We start from the raw sequence: 18,184 nt of genomic DNA on the forward strand, positions 1-18,184 counted from the left end.
GCGATTTGACCTGGTACTTCCGGAAATGGCGGCTTGATGGCGGAGCTGCAGAACTCGGGGCCTCCGGGCGGCAATGGTGCCAGTGCCCCCGGCTGCGGCGATAAAGCCGCCAACAAGTGGGTTCGTTTGAATGTGGGCGGGACGTATTTTGTCAGCACGAAGCAGACTCTGTGCAGGGACCCGAAGTCCTTCCTGTGCCGCTTGTGTCAGGAGGACCCGGACCTGGATTCGGACAAGGTAATGGCGGCCCGCCCGTCTCCATGGTGACCAGTAATCCCGCTGGGTGGGAGCCCCCCGAGGAACAGCAACTGGGTTCAGTGCTCAGCGCCAAAACACAATTCGTGCCAATTCCTCTGGCTGCATCCAGCCTCTTTCTCCAACATCCAGTATGTCCCCAACTCTGGTCATCTTGGTCACTCTGTTTGTGAACAGAATTCCCACTCACCTGAGGAAGGGGATTAAGGCTCCGAAAGCTTGTGGCTTTTGCTACCAAATAAACATGTTGGACTTTACAAAGAATAATACAGCACAGGAACAGGCCCTTCGGCCGTCCAAGCCCGCGCTGCTCCCTGGTCCAAACTAGACCATTCTTTTGTATCCCTCCATTCCCACTCCATTCATATGGCTATCTAGATAAGTCTTAAACGTTCCTAGTGTGTCTGCCTCCACCACCTTGCCTGGCAGCGCATTCCAGGCCCCCACCACCCTCTGTGTAAAATATGTCCTTCTGATATCTGTGTGAAACCTCCCCCCCCCTTTCACCTTGAACCTATGACCCCTCGTGAACATCACCACCGACCTGGGGGAAAGCTTCCCACCGTTCACCCTTTCTGTGCCTTTCATAATTTTATACACCTCTATTAAGTCTCCCCTTATCCTCCGTCTTTCCAGGGAGAACAACCCCAGTTTATCCAATCTCTCCTCATAACTAAGCCCCTCCATACCAGGCAACATCCTGGTAAACCTCCTCTGTACTCTCTCCAAAGCATCCACGTCTTTCTGGTAGTGTGGCGACCAGAACTGGACGCAATATTCCAAATGCGGTCGAACCAACGTTCTATACATCTGCAACATCAGACCCCAACTTTTATACTCTATGCCCCGTCCTATAAAGGCAAGTATGCCATATGCCTTCTTCACCACCTTCTCCACCTGTGACATCACCTTCAAGGATCTGTGGACTTGCACACCCAGGTCCCTCTGCGTATCTACACCCTTTATGGTTCTGCCATTTATCGTATAGCTCCTCCCTACATTGTTTCTACCAAAATGCATCACTTCGCATTTGTCAGGATTGAACTCCATCTGCCATTTCTTTGCCCAAATTTCCAGCCTATCTATATCCTTCTGTAGCCTCTGACAATGCTCCTCACTATCTGCAAGTCTTGCCACTTTTGTGTCATCCGCAAACTTGCTGATCACCCCAGTTACACCTTCTTCCAGATCGTTTATATAAATCACAAACAGCAGAGGTCCCAATACAGAGCCCTGCGGAACACCACTCGTCACAGGCCTCCAGGCCTTCCACTACCACCCTCTGTCTTCTGTGACCAAGCCAGTTCTCCACCCATCTAGCCACCTCCCCCTTTATCCCATGAGATCCAACCTTTTTCACTAGCCTACCATGAGGGACTTTGTCAAACGCTTTACTAAAGTCCATATAGACGACATCCACGGCCCTTCCCTCGTCAACCATTCTAGTCACTTCTTCAAAAAACTCCACCAGGTTAGTGAGGCATGACCTCCCTCTCACAAAACCATGCTGACTATCGTTAATGAGTTTATTCCTTTCTAAATGCGCATACATCCTATCTCTTAAGAATCTTCTCCAACAACTTCCCCACCACGGACGTCAAGCTCACCGGCCTATAATTACCCGGGTTATCCTTCCTACCCTTCTTAAATAACGGGACCACATTAGCTATCCTCCAATCCTCTGGGACCTCACCAGTGTCCAGTGACGAGACAAAGATTTGCGTCAGAGGCCCAGCGATTTCATCTCTCGTCTCCCTGAGCAGCCTTGGATAGATTCCATCAGGCCCTGGGGACTTGTCAGTCTTTATATTCTCTAACAAACCTAACACTTCCTCCCTTGTAATGGTGATTTTCTCCAACGGTTCAACACTCCCCTCCGAGACACTCCCAGTCAACACATCCCTCTCCTTTGTGAATACCGACGCAAAGTATTCATTTAGGATCTCCTCTACTTCTTTGGGCTCCAAGCATAATTCCCCACTTTTGTCCCTGAGAGGTCTGATTTTTTTCCCTGACAACCCTTTTGTTCCTAACGTATGAATAAAATGCCTTGGGATTCTCCTTAATTCTGTCTGCCAAGGACATTTCGTGACCCCTTTTTGCCCTTCTAATTCCCCGTTTGAGTTCTTTCCTACTTTCTTTGTACTCCTCCAGAGCTCCCTCCATTTTTAGCTGCCTGGACCTAACATACGCCTCTCTTTTTCTAACCAGTCCCTCAATTTCCCTGGTTATCCACGGTTCTCAAAACCTACCCTTCCTATCCTTTTTTACAGGCAGGTGCCTATCCTGCAGCCCTAACAACTGTTCCTTAAAAGACTCCTACATGCCAGATGTGGATTTACCCTCAAACAGCCTCTCCCAATCAAGAGCTGCCAATTTCTGCCTAATCCCACTAAAGTTAGCCTTCCCCCAATCCAACACCTTACCCTTGGGACACCACTCCTCCTTTTCCATCACTATCCTAAAGCTAACAGAATTGTGGTCACTATTTGCCAAACGTTCCCCTACCGAAACTTTGAAGACCTGACTGGGCTCATTCCCCAGTACTAGGTCCAGTATAGCCCCCTCTCTAGTCGGGCTATCTACATATTGTTCCAAAGAACCCTCCTGTACGCATTTTACAAATTCCTCCCCATTCAGAGTCCCAGCTCTCAGCGATTTCCAGTCTATACCAGGGAAATTGAAGTCTCCCACTACAACAACCCTATTTTTCCTGCACCTATCCAGTATCTCCTGACATATCCATTCTTCCACTTCCCTTGGGCTGTTGGGGGGGCCTGTAGTATACCCCCAACATAGTGACTGCGCCCTCCCTGTTTCTAAGCTCCACCCAGAGTGACTCGTTACACGACCCCTCTGAATTGTCCTCCCTCTGCACCACTGTAATATGCTCTCCAACTAATACTGCTACTCCCCCACCTCTTTTGACCCCTCCTCTGTCTCGCCTAAAACAGTTGTACCCCGGAATATTCAGCTGCCAGTCCTGTCCCTCTTTCAATCAAGTCTCTGTCACCGCAACCACATCCAAATTCCTCGTGAGCATTAAGGCCCTAAGTTCGTCTGTCTTACCTGCTACGCTCCTTGCATTGAAGTATAAGCACTCCAGGCCCAGTGAGGTCATCCTCCCCCAGAGTGCTCTTCTTCTTTGCCAGCCTTGTCCCAGCCCCAAGCTTGTCCCCAGCCTCTACACTTGTAGACCTAATATTTTGATCCCCACCCCCCTGCCATACTAGTTTAAACCCCCCCGAACTGCACTAGCAAAACTCCCAGCCAGGATATTCGTGCCCTTCCAACTTAGTTGTGACCCGTCCTTCTTGTATAGGTGCCATCCTCTCCTGAAAACTTCCCATTGATCTAGGAAAATGAAGCCCTCCCTCCTGGACCAGTCCTTTAGCCAAGCATTCAATTGTATTAACTCCCTATTCTTAGCCTCACTGGCACGAGGCATTGGGAGCAGCCCAGAGATGGCCACCCTGGAGGCCCTACTTTTTAGTCTATTTCCCAACTCCCTGAATTGCTCTCGTAGGATCCCCCTGCTCTTCCTATCTATGTCATTTGCACCAATGTGTACAATGACATCCGTTTCTTTATCTTCCCCTTTTAAGATGGTGCTGTTAAACCTCTTACTGTGTTTACCTCAGTCCAACGCCAGCACCTCCACATCATCTTGTCAGCCACAACACCAGCCACTTGAGTCTGTGCTTCTCGGGGCCAGGATTTCTTAACTGCCTGTCCTGGTGGGAGAGAGCTCTGGCTGGAGGTGACCAGATCCTCATCAGTAAGAGACAGGCAGCCCCTGTACGGAGGCACTGCTGCTCCCAAATACATCTCCCCTCTGAAGGAAAACCGGATCTGTGTGTCATTTAGGCTGTGTGGCTGGTGGCAGAAATACATAACCAGCACTCTCATACAACTGCGCTACATTCAAGCTTCGCTTTGGATTGTGTGAGCTCCTTTCATATTGTAGTTTATTCTTTATTTTGTTTTCTCTCCATGTTTTACAGGATGAAACTGGTGCCTATCTTATAGACAGAGACCCGAGTTACTTTGGCCCGATCCTTAACTACCTGCGGCATGGCAAACTGATCATTAACAAGGACTTGGCAGAGGAGGGTGAGAGCTGAAAACCTGCTGAAACATAAGCCACCACGTTGTCAGGGACTAACATTAAAATATTGTCACGGGTTGACTGAGCATGGGCAAGAAAAATAATCCAGACAAAATAATCACCAAGAATAGACTTTATTCATAAAAATGTATAATTACATTCAATAACAGTTCACATGGAACAGTTCAGTAACAGTTCTCCATTATTAAGAATGTAATACAGTTCAAGTTCTTTCCATAGAACATGTGGTACTCTGAGTTTCCTCCATACAATTGCAATTACATAATATATGATATTGACAATATACATTCCATGACAAAGGTACCACCGAGGGGTTTTACTCCAGCCCCTCGGTACACAATGGCAGGTGGCTTGAGACAGTGTTCTTTTCCCATTGAACCTTTGCATTGGCAGCCCCAAGCTTTTCTATGATTCTGTCGTGAGTCCCACAGCATGTAGTCCTGGACATGGAGTGTGCTAATCTGCAACACTTGGTTGTACATAACCCTTTATGACGGAAGACCAACAGGTTTTGGACAGACCAAAGATAAGCTTTAATGAGTTGATGGTTCTCCAGAAGCAGTTGATGTTTATCTTGGTGTGTGTTCCTAGGAGCAGCTCACAGAGCTGCTCAGAATGAACCTTAACAAAAACTACTGCATCTCTTTCTGGACCTATTTGCAAAGGCACATTCCAGGAGGAAATGGGCGATGGTCTCTTCCCCCACTGCAACTGCCTCGGGTGTCTCCCTGGTGAGACTCTGGGTGTGCAGAAAGGATCTGATGGGGAGGGCCATTCTTACCACCAGCCAAACTATCATCTTGGTGCTTGTTTGAAGTTCTGACAATGAGGTGTTCTGCCAAATGACTTTGACAGCCTGCTCGGGGGAACCATCTGTCAGGACCCACCAGTTCTTTTTCACACAGGGCCTTGAGGACATTACATGTGGACTACTGCCTGACGGACTTGTGATCAAAGGTGCTTTTCTGTGTAGATTTCTCCACAAGGGAGAGGTGGTCCAACTGGTAATGTTGCCAGACCCATTCTTTGCAACTCCAGAAACCAAAAGAACCTCAGCATTAATCATACAGGGCAGAAAAGGCTCATCGGAGCTTTGAGTCTACAATGACAATAACTACCACCAAAGTTGCACTAATCCCATTTTTCAGCACTTATTCCATATCCTTGAATGTTACGATGTTTCGAGTGCTCATCCAAATATTTTTTTTTTATTGTAAGGTTTCCTGCCTCCACTACCTTCCCAGGGAGTGCACTCCAGATTCCCACCACCATCTGAGTGAAAAAATATTTTCTCAAATCCCTTCTGAATCTCCTGCCCTTCACCTTAAAACTATGTCCCCTTGTGATTGACCCCTCAACCAGGGGGAACAATGGCTTCCTATTTACTATGTCCAAACCCCTCATAATCCTTTACACCTCAATCATGTCCTCAGCCTGCTCTGCTATAGAGAAAACATCTATGTCTATCCAGCCTCTCTTCATAGCTCTAATGCTCCATCTCTGGCAACATCCTAGTGAATGTCCTATGTACTTTTCTTGTGCAATCACGTCTTTCCAATCGTATGGTGACCAGAACTGCACACAGTACTCCAACTGTGGCCTAACCAATATTCTGTACAGCTCCAACATTACCTCTATGCCACGACAGATAAAAGCAAGTGTCCCATGTGCCTTCCTAACAAGCCTATCCACCTGCTCTGCTGCCTTCTCTGCCCGATCTGTGAATAAGTCCCCCAAGATCCACCTGTTCCTCTGAGACAAGGTGGTTATGGTGGCACATTTTTTTCATTAGCAGAGGCATAGAAAATGAGATCAGGAGAGTTCTACCAGAACTGTAAAAAATACTAGTTAGGCTGCAGCTGGAACACTGTACAGTTCTGATCACTGTGCGGCAGGAGGAATGTGATCACGTTGGAGGGCACAGGAGAGATTTATGAGGATATTTTCAAGACAGGAGAATTTTAGCTATGAGAGAAGATTGAATAGGCAGAGTTGGCTGACGGAAGATTTAATTAAAGTTAATTGAATTTTCAAAAATTATGGGGACAGTGGGTGGGGGAGCATCGAGTGAATAGAAAGATCCTATTTCCCTCAGCAGAGAAATCTATAAAAGGGGGCACAGATCTAAAGTAATTAGCAGAGGGATTAGAGGAGAGCTGAGGAATAATCTTTTCACCCACAAGATGGTGGGAACTTGGAAGTCACTTCCTGAAAGGATGGTAGAGGCAGAAACCCTCACCACAGTTTTAAAAAAATACTTCAATACATCCTTGAAGTGCTGTAACCCACATACCAAGGGACCAATGGGTGAAAGGTGAAATTAGGCTGGATAGCTCTTTTTTTGGTGTTTGTGTATCAAGGGTCCACACAGCTTGGTGCAGCCGCACAACAAAGATGGCGATCAGGATGAGGACTACATTGGTTACATTTGTTCTGCGCTTGTCGAGAGATTTTTCCATTGTGTCGCTGCGGATACGGTTCATTTTTAATCTCAAGATGAAGTGGTTTGGGTCATCACTAGGATGAAGGAGTGGGCCGGACCTGCAGCATCCATCCAAAAACACTCTTAAAATAAAATGGAGATGGAGGTTATGATCTGAAAGTATTGAACTCGTTGACTCCAGAAGGCTGTAAAATGCCTAATCGAAAGTCGACATGCGGAGAGACAAGAGAGAATTTGACGAGAGAATTCACCTGAAATGTTCACTCTGTTTTTCTCGACAAAGTTGACTGCTGAGTATTTCCAACACTGAGAATGCCCCTCACTTTATAGCCAGGCACCTACCTGGAGAGTGAGGCTCCCACATGCTGAGTTTTTGATTTTATATGGACGCACATTCCTTTTTATTTGGTGCACACGTGGACCCTCCCAAGTACCTGTAAGGAGTCAGAATTGACGGTGAAGGGGATAAAGAGTCGATTGTTCCAGTTCCCAAAGAGCATCACCTTGTTCTTGCCATGATTTGTTTTGGCTCCTAAGGCCTGTCTGAACTGGTGGAAATGTTCTTCAGTTTGCGCACTAACAGCAGATCTGAGCAAAAGCCACTGGCATTATCATTGTACAGGGACTGTGCCACCACTGTGAAATTGTCATCTGTCTTATGCCCGCATCTTTCTTGATGGACTCAGCAAAAGGTTTGATACACCATACTAACAAGACAGGCGATAGAGGACAGCCTTGCCCGTACCAGATTTGATTGGAATTCTTTCCAATTCCCACCCACTGATGTGAACGTTCAGGTGAATACTCTGTTAGACTTTGTTGCTGACGTAGACTGGGACATTAGTCCTACTGTGAGCTTGCTTATCAAAGTGACCATGACTAAATTAGTACAATTCAATCCTAGCCAGGCTGAGTTTAGGATCTTGCATTGATAATTAGTGATTAAGGAGGTTCATTTGTATAATGTCGTTTGCAGCCTAAGGACATCCCAAAGTACTTTAAGGTTGGGAAACTCAGCAGCTAGTTTGTGTACAATGAGCTCCCACAACAATGGATATTGACCAAATTGTTGGTTATGGATAAGTATTGGTCAGGACTCAATCTTTTACATCTACCTTAGAGGGTAGATGGAGCCTTGATTTAACATCCCAAAAGGCAGCACCTCAGATGGTGCAGCACACCCTCAGTACAATGCTAGAGTGTCAGCCTGGATTATGGCCTCAAGCCTCTGGAGTGAAGCTTGAACCCATGATTTCCCAAAGCACAGGAAAGTGTGTTAAGCACTGTGCCACAACTAATGCAGGAGGTCAGTTTGTAGGATGCTGGGGCACATGTCAGCATCCTATAAACAGCAAATGGCCTGTAAATCTGGTGTAGGTGGAGAGAGGGGTGTTGGACATAAGAACATAAGAAATAGGAGCAGGAGTAGGCCATCTAACCCCTTGAGCCTGCCCCGCCATTCAATAAGATCATGGCTGATCTGAAGTGGATCAGTTCCACTTACCCACCTGATCCCTATAACCCCTAATTCCCTTACCGATCAGAAATCCCATCTATCCGTGATTTAAACATATTCAACGAGGTAGCCTCCACCACTTCAGTGGGCAGAGAATTCCAGAGATTCACCACCCTCTGAGAGAAGAAGTTCCCCCTCAACTCTGTCCTAAACTGACCCCCCTTTATTTTGAGGCTGTGCCCTCTAGTTCTAGCTTCCTTTCTAAGTGGAAAGAATCTATCCACCTCTACCCTATCCAGCCCCTTCATTATCTTATAGGTCTCTATAAGGTCCCCCCTCAGCCTTCTAAATTCCAATGAGTACAAACCCAATCTGCTTAGTCTCTCCTCATAATCAACACCCCTCATCTCTGGTATCAACCTGGTGAACCTTCTCTGCACTCCCTCCAAGACCAATATATCCTTCTGCAAATAAGGGGACCAATACTGCACACAGTATTCCAGCTGCGGCCTCACCAATGCCCTGTACAGATGCAGCAAGACATCTCTGCTTTTATATTCTATCCCCCTTGCGATATAGGCCAACATCCCATTTGCCTTCTTGATCACCTGTTGCACCTGCAGACTGGGGTTTTGCATCTCATGCACAAGGACCCCCAAGTCATTTAAAGTTACGTGTCCAATGTCCAAAGAAAAGACTGGAGAATACGATGAGCAAAGGGCTTCCCCCCAGAACAAAATTGGTTGGTTTAATACGCCAACAGCTGCTTCTGATCCAAGAAAGCTGGCTCTGGGTATTTGAAATAAAAAGTGCTGCATCACCCAGTGCTAACAACCTCATATTGAGAAACACACAATATACTGAGCAAGGTAATGCAGTGAGTTGATTGCGAAGCTTGAGTGATGTGCTCAATCTTCAGGGAGACTGAATTTAGTCAAGACTGAGGCCATTGAAAAGGTCAAGACTTCATTGCACAAGTTAACAGAAAATGCATTCGCCCTCGAAATATCATTCTAACTGCCATGGTGTGCCTGAGTTAACTAGATTTAAGTTGAAGAATCATATAGAAAACCTTTATCCCAATACACATCAGTTGCTTATAACAAAGGAAATGATCGATTTAGGTGCCATGAATGCTCGTTGAAAACAGTAGTTTTATTTTTGATGTGTGGAGTTTGGTTTGGGTTTCTAAGAGCCTGATATCAGGGGGGCTGATTATACTTTGTCTAGTCTGCTGCAAAGGATGATATGAAACAGCTAAATTTACATTGTCATCATTGCTTCAGAAACCTGGGGCCAAATTTTGTCTGGTTGCAGAGATGTGTTGCAGTCTGATTTTGATTTTTTTTCAGAGGGAATCCAATTTTCCTCTGCATTCCTGACCCAACACAATTATCATAGAATCCCGACAGTGCAGAAAGAGGCCATTAGCCCATCCAGTCTGCATGACTCTCCTCCAGGCCACACTCCGCTCTGTAACTTCAGCATTTAGCATGGCCAATCCACTTAGCCTACACGTCTTTGGACACTAAAGGGCAATTTAACATGGCCAGTCCAAGTCTTTTGATTGTGGGAGGAAATCTCTCAATTCTGCCATTTAATACACGATCTTGCTCTCATGGCCACATGCCTGTCCTTGGCCTGCTGCAATGTTCCAGTGAAATGTTCCATAGATTATGAGAGGCATGGACAGAGTGGATAGTCAGAAGTTTTTTCCCAGGGTGGAAAAGTCAATTACTAGGGGGCACAGGTTTAAGGTGCAAGGGGCAAGGTTTAAAGGAGATGTACGAGGCAGATTTTTTTACACAGAGAATAGTGGGTGCCTGGAACGCGCTGCTGGGGGAAGTAGTGGAAGCGGATACGGTAGTGACTTTTAAGGGGCATCTTGACAAATACATGAATAGGATGAGAATAGAGGGATATGGTCCCTGGAAGGGTAGGGGGTTTTAGTTCAGTCAGGCAGCATGGTCGGTGCAGGCTTGGAGAGCGGCTGAAGGGCCTGTTCCTGTGCTATAATCTTTTTTGTTCTTTGTTCTTTGAAACTCAATACAAACTGGAGGAACAGCAGCTCACCTTCCAACTAGGCACTTTACAGCCTTCCGGTCTCAACATCGAATTCAACAACTTCAGATATTTAGCTCTACCCCACGTCAACCCCTTTGTTTTCATTTTATTTAATTTTTTTACTGTTCTCTACCTTTTATTTCTTTATTGTCTTCCTTCATTTTTCTTCCCCCTACTTTATCCCCCTTACCATTTCTCTCCCTTTTCTCCTTTTTCAAATTTTACCTCTCTCTACCCATTCCCCCCCCTCCCCACACACACACACACATCTTCATCTGTCACAGCTTGCCCTCCAATTTCAGCTTCTCTGCCATTTGGCCATTCACACCCTTTATTCTCTCTTTGGACTGCCATTAACAGCCTTTTCCTCTGGTTTCTGTGGCTATGACTCATCTTTCATTCCCTCACCCTGCAGTATAAATATCTCCCACTTTCTATGCTTTTTAGCTTTGACAAAGAGTCATCTGGACTCGAAACGTCAGCTCTTTTCTCTCCTTACAGATGCTGCCAGACCTGCTGAGATTTTCCAGCATTTTCAGATTCCAGCACCTGCAGTAATTTGCTTTTAAGACACAATTCTTAACTGCTAACCTATTGGTATGAGTTCCAATCAAACAATAATTCACTATCAGACTTAAACCTCTTTTTAAAATTAGTGAGCAAAAGACAGGCATACTTGCTTTAACTTAGGTTACCAGGTTTGGAGCATTCAGAAAATCTTTGGAGAGAGCGAGACACTGCTTTCTTCAGGCAACAGCTGCTTGTATTTCAAAAAATGAAAATGAAACTGGCTTTCCTGCAAGCTTAGCTCCACCCATTAATCATGTGACTCTGCATACCTAATCTAAAATCTCAGGAGAACCTAAAGAAACAAAAGATCCATTAACTCTACAAAGTACACATTCCTAGCTAAAATCAACTATTATCCTCCATTCCCAGCAGTTGAGCTGCATGTTTTCATAGACAAGTTGTAACAAAACACTACCTCTTTAAGCAACCCCAGCTTAAGCACAAAATATAGCAAAACGGCACAGTATCACAAAACAGACAGTCACCCAAGGCCGGAATTGAACTTGGCTCCCTGATACTGAGGCAGCAGTGCTAACCACTGTGCCACCATGTTGCCCCTCTGGCCTTTTTGAAGATGAGGAATGCCAAGCGTTCAATATACTCCAGACCCTGCTGAGGTCAGGTTCCCCATTTTAACTGGGGCTAGAAAATCAGATTTCCTCCCACATGCATTTTTGTCTGGTGGTGGAGGATTTTGGAAGCCCATTTAAAAACATGCCAGGTTTGAGAGTTCAAGAAGAAAATGAAAAGCCTCCCGAAGAGTCGGGAACATTCTGAAAGTTAAGTGTACAATGTTTACACACGTTCAGATGTCACTGGGTGCTGTACTGTAATGTAGATGTGTTTTTAATGCAGTGATTCATCATCAGGATCTGTCCAGCAAAGGTAAGTTGACTCTTGGATTGATCAATATTGTGTAATTGTTCAGATGCGTTCCAGTACTTTTCCAAAGGAGAAAGTATTAAATGTCCTCTGCTTTCATGTTTTTGTGCACCTGCTCCCCCTCTATTAATTGACGGGCACAGAGCTTTGAAATAGAAGTTACTGTCTGTTCTGTTGGTGGAACTGGAAGCTTTGATAGCTGTTCTATTATGAAGGTTTGGCTGGGTTTCAGAGCTTCAGCTCAGCAGCTGGTCTTATTGATCAAGACTTTTTAAGCTTTTATGAACCTATAATAACAGATATTATCTTTGTGGGTTCTTGTATCTTTACAAACCTAATCAAATCTTAAAGGATCACAACTTCTTTTTCCTTTGATGTGGAGACTCCCTGATGAAGGAGCAGCGGTCCGAAAGCTTATGATTCCAAATAAACCTCTTGGACTTTAACTTGGTGTTGTGAAACTTCTTACTCTTTTTCCTTTGGTTTTTTTAGGTCCAATATCTTTGATTGTGAGTTTGAATTCATGGCTTTCTTAGATTGTTAGAGGTTGAATAGTTTTCTAGTAATTTTCAAGTACAGTGGAACCCCGATTTTACGCGCCCCGATTTAGCGCGAAATCGGATATGACGCGGATGGACCCTTTTTTTGGTTATTTCCGGTTTAGTGATTTAGCGCGACCCCGATAACATTCGCGATAACATTTTAAGGACCCTAACCATCGCGTTAAAACGGGGCTGCACGGTGATTCCCATCAATATTACATGGTTTCTGAGAACTGTACATAGTGTACACTGGACAAGTAACTGTGGAGGATGCATGGGGGTCATGGGGAAATGTAAGTATGGCATGAGCATGTGAAGTGGCATGGCGATTGTGGGGGTGGCATTGGGCATGGGGAATATGAGGTGGCAAGTAGATGTGGCACAGGGATGTGTGGTGGCATCAGGAAATGTGGGGTGGCATGGGATTGAGGGGTATGGTTTAGGAGGCATTTAAGTGGTGTTGAGAGCTGGACTGCTGTGTTGAAGAACCCAGGTGGACCTTCTAGCTGGTCCACCGCCACACTCATACTCCTCACACATTTAATTGTTGCTTGCAAAATGCTCGGCAAACCCAATGCCTGTGCGACAATCCCTCGCAAAGTCACACGTGGGTCGGGTATGCAATTTGCAAGCTGCAAAAGTGAATAGGTTGGATTTTCCTGTGTCCAGATGAACATTCAGCCTGTGATGTCTGCCAAAAATCAGAATTAGAGACCTGTCTCACTGAATGAGAAAGCTGGCCAGTTATCTTGCTGATGTGACAAACATAGAAAATAGAAGCAGGAGTAGGCCATTTGGCCCTTCGAGTCCACTCTGCCATTTATTTTGATCATGGCTGATCATCAAATTCAATATCTTGAACCACCTTTCCTCCATATCTCTTGATCCCTTAAGCACCAAAAGCTATATCTAATTTCTTCTTGAAATCAGACAATGTTTTGACCTCAACTACTTTATTTGATAGTGAATTCCACACATTCACCACTCTGGGTGAAGAAATTTCACCTCACCTCACAGTCGTAAAAGGTTTACCCCTTAGGGATTACAAGGAAAGTGGAAAAGTTATACTTTGAGCATACCAGATGAATTCCATTCACCTAAATAAATTGTTCTCCCCCCATCCCCGCAAAACCTCGAATCTCTTTAAAACTGCACCAGCGAACTTAGCCCCAACAGCGAATCGGTCCACCTCTGGTTTGTGAGGTTGTTCTACCTTACGCTTGAGTTTTCCTGTGTTGCAGTGATGGAAACCAGTACAGGCATTGAGTGAGCCTGGACTATTGAGTATATTTTGGACATTGGATATCTCTGCCCCGTGTGCCATGGGATGATAGAGCTGGGGAAAACTGCCTTTTTGGTATAATTTTGTGCTTGAGGCACGTTTGAACTGATGCCAAGTGGTCACTGATTTTGTGACCCTGTTACTGGTGAAGTCAGGCCCTGGCTGAGTGTTTTCTAATATCTGTTCTATATTTCCAGGAGTATTGGAGGAGGCGGAGTTTTATAACATTGCATTACTTGTTCGGTTGGTCAAAGAACGTATTAGGGACTTGGAGAATAGGACTTCACAGGTGAGCCCGTCTGGTCTTGACTGTTTGTTCATTTATTTCATCATAAACCAGGTATCGGAAGCCTGGGCTTCTGACAGCTCTCTGAAAACCAGTCAGTGTTTACAAACATGGTGTTACCTAAGTGTGTGGCACACATTACTGAACCGAGAACAGTGGAGTGCAGTTTGGAATAGAGCTTCTGAAAATAATTCATCTACTTTTGTACAAAAAAGTTGACAGTGTCCTTGTAAATTCACAAAATGTACAGTCAGCATGTTATGTAATCTTTTGGGGTATGTTTGGATTGCACCAATAAAAACAGCTTCCCCGATGCACAGTCTAACCAGATTCTCTGAAAGGTGGGAATGTCCTTTATCCCTCTAATCATAGGCCAAAGCAAAACACCAACTTGCTAGCAGAAAGGCAGGCTCCCATCTTTTGGTTGGAGTTGATAGATTTCCAACACCTCCGGACCCTATGACAACATGGTCTAAACACAAGCACAGCTATACATTCAGTAGCTGAATGAGAGTGACATGCATTGACATTAATGCAGCATCTGACCAAGTACGACATGAGGGAGCCCTGAAAACTGAGGTCAGTGGGATCAGGGGGAAAACTCGCCACTAACTCGAATACTACCAAGGACAAAGGTCGTTTTTGGAGGCCAATCATCTCAGTTCCATGTCATCACTGTAGGAATTCCTATGGTCTGCAATTTACCTTCAGCTGCTTTGTCGTCGGCTTCCCTCCAGTGCAAATTCAGATGGGACCTTTGCTAGTGATTCTACAGTGCTGAGTTTCAATCGCAATTCTTCAAATAATTAAGCAGTCCTTGCCTATGCGCAGCAAGGCTTGGATGACATTCAGGCTTGGAGTAATTAGTAACAATAACAGCAGCAACAGCTTGTATTCACACAGCGCCTTTAATGTAGTAAAAAGTTCCAAAGTGCTTGACAGTGTTACCAAACAGAATTTGACATTGAACCCTATAATTAGGGCAGATGACCGAAAACTTTGGCCAAAGGAGGAAAGAAAGGTGGTGGTTTAGTCTATTTTTGACTGCCTGCTTTATACATTAATAAGAATGCTTATATATTTAACTGTGAAATGTCCACTCTATAGGGTCCAGTTAAACATGTTTACCGTGTGCTACAGTGTCAGGAGGAGGAACTAACCCAGATGGTTTCAACAATGTCGGATGGTTGGAAATTTGAGCAGGTACCACCTTAATTATCAGTTATTGTTAACTAGAGATCAGCAGTATTGACTGGGTAGCTCATTGAAACCATCAGCAGACTGTGCAGCCGCAGTTGCGAGGGTAAACTGAAGGTAACTGACTCGTATTGGGAATTGGAATCACAGCAGATATTTACACTGAGTGGGGTGGTTTTTGAGGTGTCCGGATTCTAACAGCTTGACTTAAAATAGGAAAAATTTGGAAATAAACACAAACCCTAAGCAGCGGCCACTGGTTTAAACACTGAAAGGCAAAGATAAACAGAATAAAGTTGACATAGAGGGTGGGGAATGTGTGCAACAGACTCCCCAGGGAGGCAGTGAAAAGTGGACAATTAGCAAGCTCAATTGGAAATGTGTTAAATATTTGGTGAAAACACAACCGAGCATCATGTGAGGCAGAGTATAGTCTGAATACCTTTGTCACAGGGAGTACTACATCTGTGGCCCCTACATCCCTGTGATATGTAAAATGGAAATAGTCCTTTATCCCTCTATACCCCCATACTGTATAGGATGGGAGTTGCCCATGTCATTCTGTAGTCCCCTATAAACAGTGTTCATTTAACCTTTGAATAATATTCTGCACTCAGTCTATTGCTGTGGGGAAAGGAGGATTATATTGGGATGCAGTTCTGCAATGTGATATCACACACAGGTTTGCTAATGAGAAATTCCTCCCAGCTATTTTAATTCAATAGGATCTGTTTGTTATAAAGGGTGCTAAATGCCTTTGAATAACAGATGTGAACACAAATGCTCATCCATGTATAGCATGTACAGGGTGAATCATGCTGCGTGGTATTAGCAAGTGAATAGATTAGGTGCTGGCATGCCAATATCATATAGTGTGATTTCAACAATATACTACTGTGAAGGTACAGATCCCATGGTGTATGGATGAGATCATTTACAGGCAGCATGTTGCTGAATGGATGACTTTGTGTTACACACCAGCTAGTAAGGAACTGTCAGTAGAAGAAACGTTCTGTCCAGCTATTTTTATGCGCTAGTTTTTAAATGCTTTCTTTAGGATTTGCGCCCCCCTGTGGGAGAGTTTCAATAGTCACCGTGAGCAGGGAAATTGAATATGTTTCTGGTTTTCCTACAATAACCAGAATATTCTTCTCCCGTTGTGTAATTTGTAATTACTTTTCAAGGATCTTCGACATTTCTTCATGGTTGAATTTTTCTGGCATGTCTGCAAAATATCATAGCTTTCCCATACCATCTGCTGTCATATTAGATGTGCAGGCAAGCAGTGTTTGTGAAACAAGAACAGTGGACACTGGAAAAGTTCAGCATCTATCAGGAAAGAAACAGAGTTAACGTCTCGAGTCCTTAGACTCTTTGTCAGAACTGAAGGGAGGGAGAAAGCAGAGTTTTTCCAGGATCCTCTGTTCTTGTTTCAGATTCCAGCATCCACAATATTTTGCTTATTTTAGTGTCTGTGAGCTACTTAGTTTGTACCATGGGTGCACTTTATTGTTTCATCTGAAGATGGCACCTCTGACAGTGCAGTTCTCCCTCTACCGCACTGGGAGAGCAGGCCTGGATTTTGTGTTCATGTCTGGAGAGCTCTCCCACTCAGATGGTTGCAATATCTAATTATGGTGTGGGAGAAAGCTTCCATGCACTGGCAGGCTATAAGGAAGGTGTGTGTAGTTATACCTGGTGCCCCATTGTGCACATTGCTGCTAATTTAAATTCTGCATTCTCTCTCAGCTCATTAGCATCGGATCCTCCTATAACTATGGCAACGAAGATCAGGCTGAATTCCTTTGTGTTGTCTCCAGGGAGCTGAATAACTCGACCAATGGAATTGTCATAGAGCCCAGTGAAAAAGCCAAGGTATCGCTCTGCCCTCCATTCATCTCTAATTCTCTCTCACCCGCTTGCTCTCACCATCACAAGACATGCCAACCTCGTGCAGTCAAGTTGAGGCAGTTTGAGATATTCTTTGCATTTTGTTGTTACTGGTTAGAATGTGGAACATACAAATGTGGAGCCAGGCGGACCCCTGGAGAGAAGCGATCGGGGGATATTTTGACACAGTGGGGTTGAAAGCTACCAAAACAGTTGGGTTTTGTTTGACCTACCAACTTTCTCCTGCTCCTAAAAAATTCTAATGAACTTGTCTCCTGATGTTTTTGGACGCAGATTCTGCAAGAGCGAGGCTCAAGAATGTGACCTTACTGGAGCGTAATTGCTGTTTACATTCTGAACCTTGAGGGGAATGTTCCACTTGCTGGGGACACCAAACCTTTGCCATACTCTGACACCGGCCTCGATGCTTTCAGTTCACACAGGCCTCCTTGATCAGTGGGCTCATTTTACTGAAGAACTCAACCTTTCTGCCTTTCGCTTGAAGCCTATGAGAGGCTCACAGCTCTTCTCTCAAGAATTGTTAAAGCTGCCAAATTTCCCTGTGTTATGGTTTGTTGTTATGTAATATATATTCAACCAATGCATTTAATTGCCTTCGATGGACCTGCGATGTTGCTCATTCCTTGGTGACTAGGAAGCCGAGCCACAGTTATTTTATTGTGTCTGCTTTGTGAGAATTCCTTTGTGTTCTTCCTATGGACCATTGTTTGCATGGATTTCACTCAATGACTTTAGGGTGGGTTTTGAGGGGAGGGGAAGGATGGAGTGTTGTAATTATTGAGTAAACACTTAATTATGTGCTTTTCCACAGTTCTTGTTGATGTTTTTTTCCTCTCGCATAGGGTCACTGTACTTTTATGAGACAATGATGTGATGATTAAACCACTCAATATTGCCACTGAAATGTTGTGCTGTATTTACAGAAATTTCAACCGGTGCCTGTTCAAAATGTGCAAAACACCAGCCATATAATTGTCCCCTCCTTTCAAATTTGGGTTTTGTTAGTGAGGTCACTTGGATCGCTATAACACATTACTGCTGGGTATAGATCTGTCACTGTATAACACTGGGGTACAGTACTGGTGGGGACGGGTCTGTCATTATATAACACCGATACAGTACTGGTGGGTTCAGGTTTGTCATTGTATGATACGGGTACAGTACTGC

At 44.6% G+C, this 18,184-nt stretch overlaps 1 protein-coding gene across 1 annotated transcript; it reads left to right on the plus strand.

Moving 5' to 3' along the window:
* Positions 1–13: 13 nt before the first annotated feature.
* Positions 14–17,921, plus strand: LOC144501488 (BTB/POZ domain-containing protein KCTD2-like). The gene is made up of 6 exons (XM_078225276.1): positions 14–237; positions 4,260–4,368; positions 13,821–13,912; positions 15,017–15,112; positions 16,856–16,981; positions 17,291–17,921. Exons 1-6 carry the CDS (start codon positions 37–39, stop codon positions 17,318–17,320), a joined length of 654 nt encoding a protein of 217 aa, XP_078081402.1. The 5' UTR covers positions 14–36; the 3' UTR covers positions 17,321–17,921.
* Positions 17,922–18,184: the final 263 nt, after the last annotated feature.

This window comes from Mustelus asterias, chromosome 12, assembly GCF_964213995.1.
Source record: "Mustelus asterias chromosome 12, sMusAst1.hap1.1, whole genome shotgun sequence".
Lineage (NCBI taxonomy): Eukaryota > Metazoa > Chordata > Chondrichthyes > Carcharhiniformes > Triakidae > Mustelus > Mustelus asterias.

What these genes read in the sequence shown, in the direction of transcription:
- LOC144501488 (XM_078225276.1), top strand. Translation starts at nt 37, where the DNA reads ATGGCGGAGCTGCAGAACTCGGGGCCTCCGGGCGGCAATGGTGCCAGT. An exon ending in CGGACCTGGATTCGGACAAG is followed by an intron (nt 238 to 4,259) that starts GTAATGGCGGCC and finishes CATGTTTTACAG; the next exon opens with GATGAAACTGGTGCCTATCT. An exon ending in ATGGTTGGAAATTTGAGCAG is followed by an intron (nt 15,113 to 16,855) that starts GTACCACCTTAA and finishes ATTCTCTCTCAG; the next exon opens with CTCATTAGCATCGGATCCTC.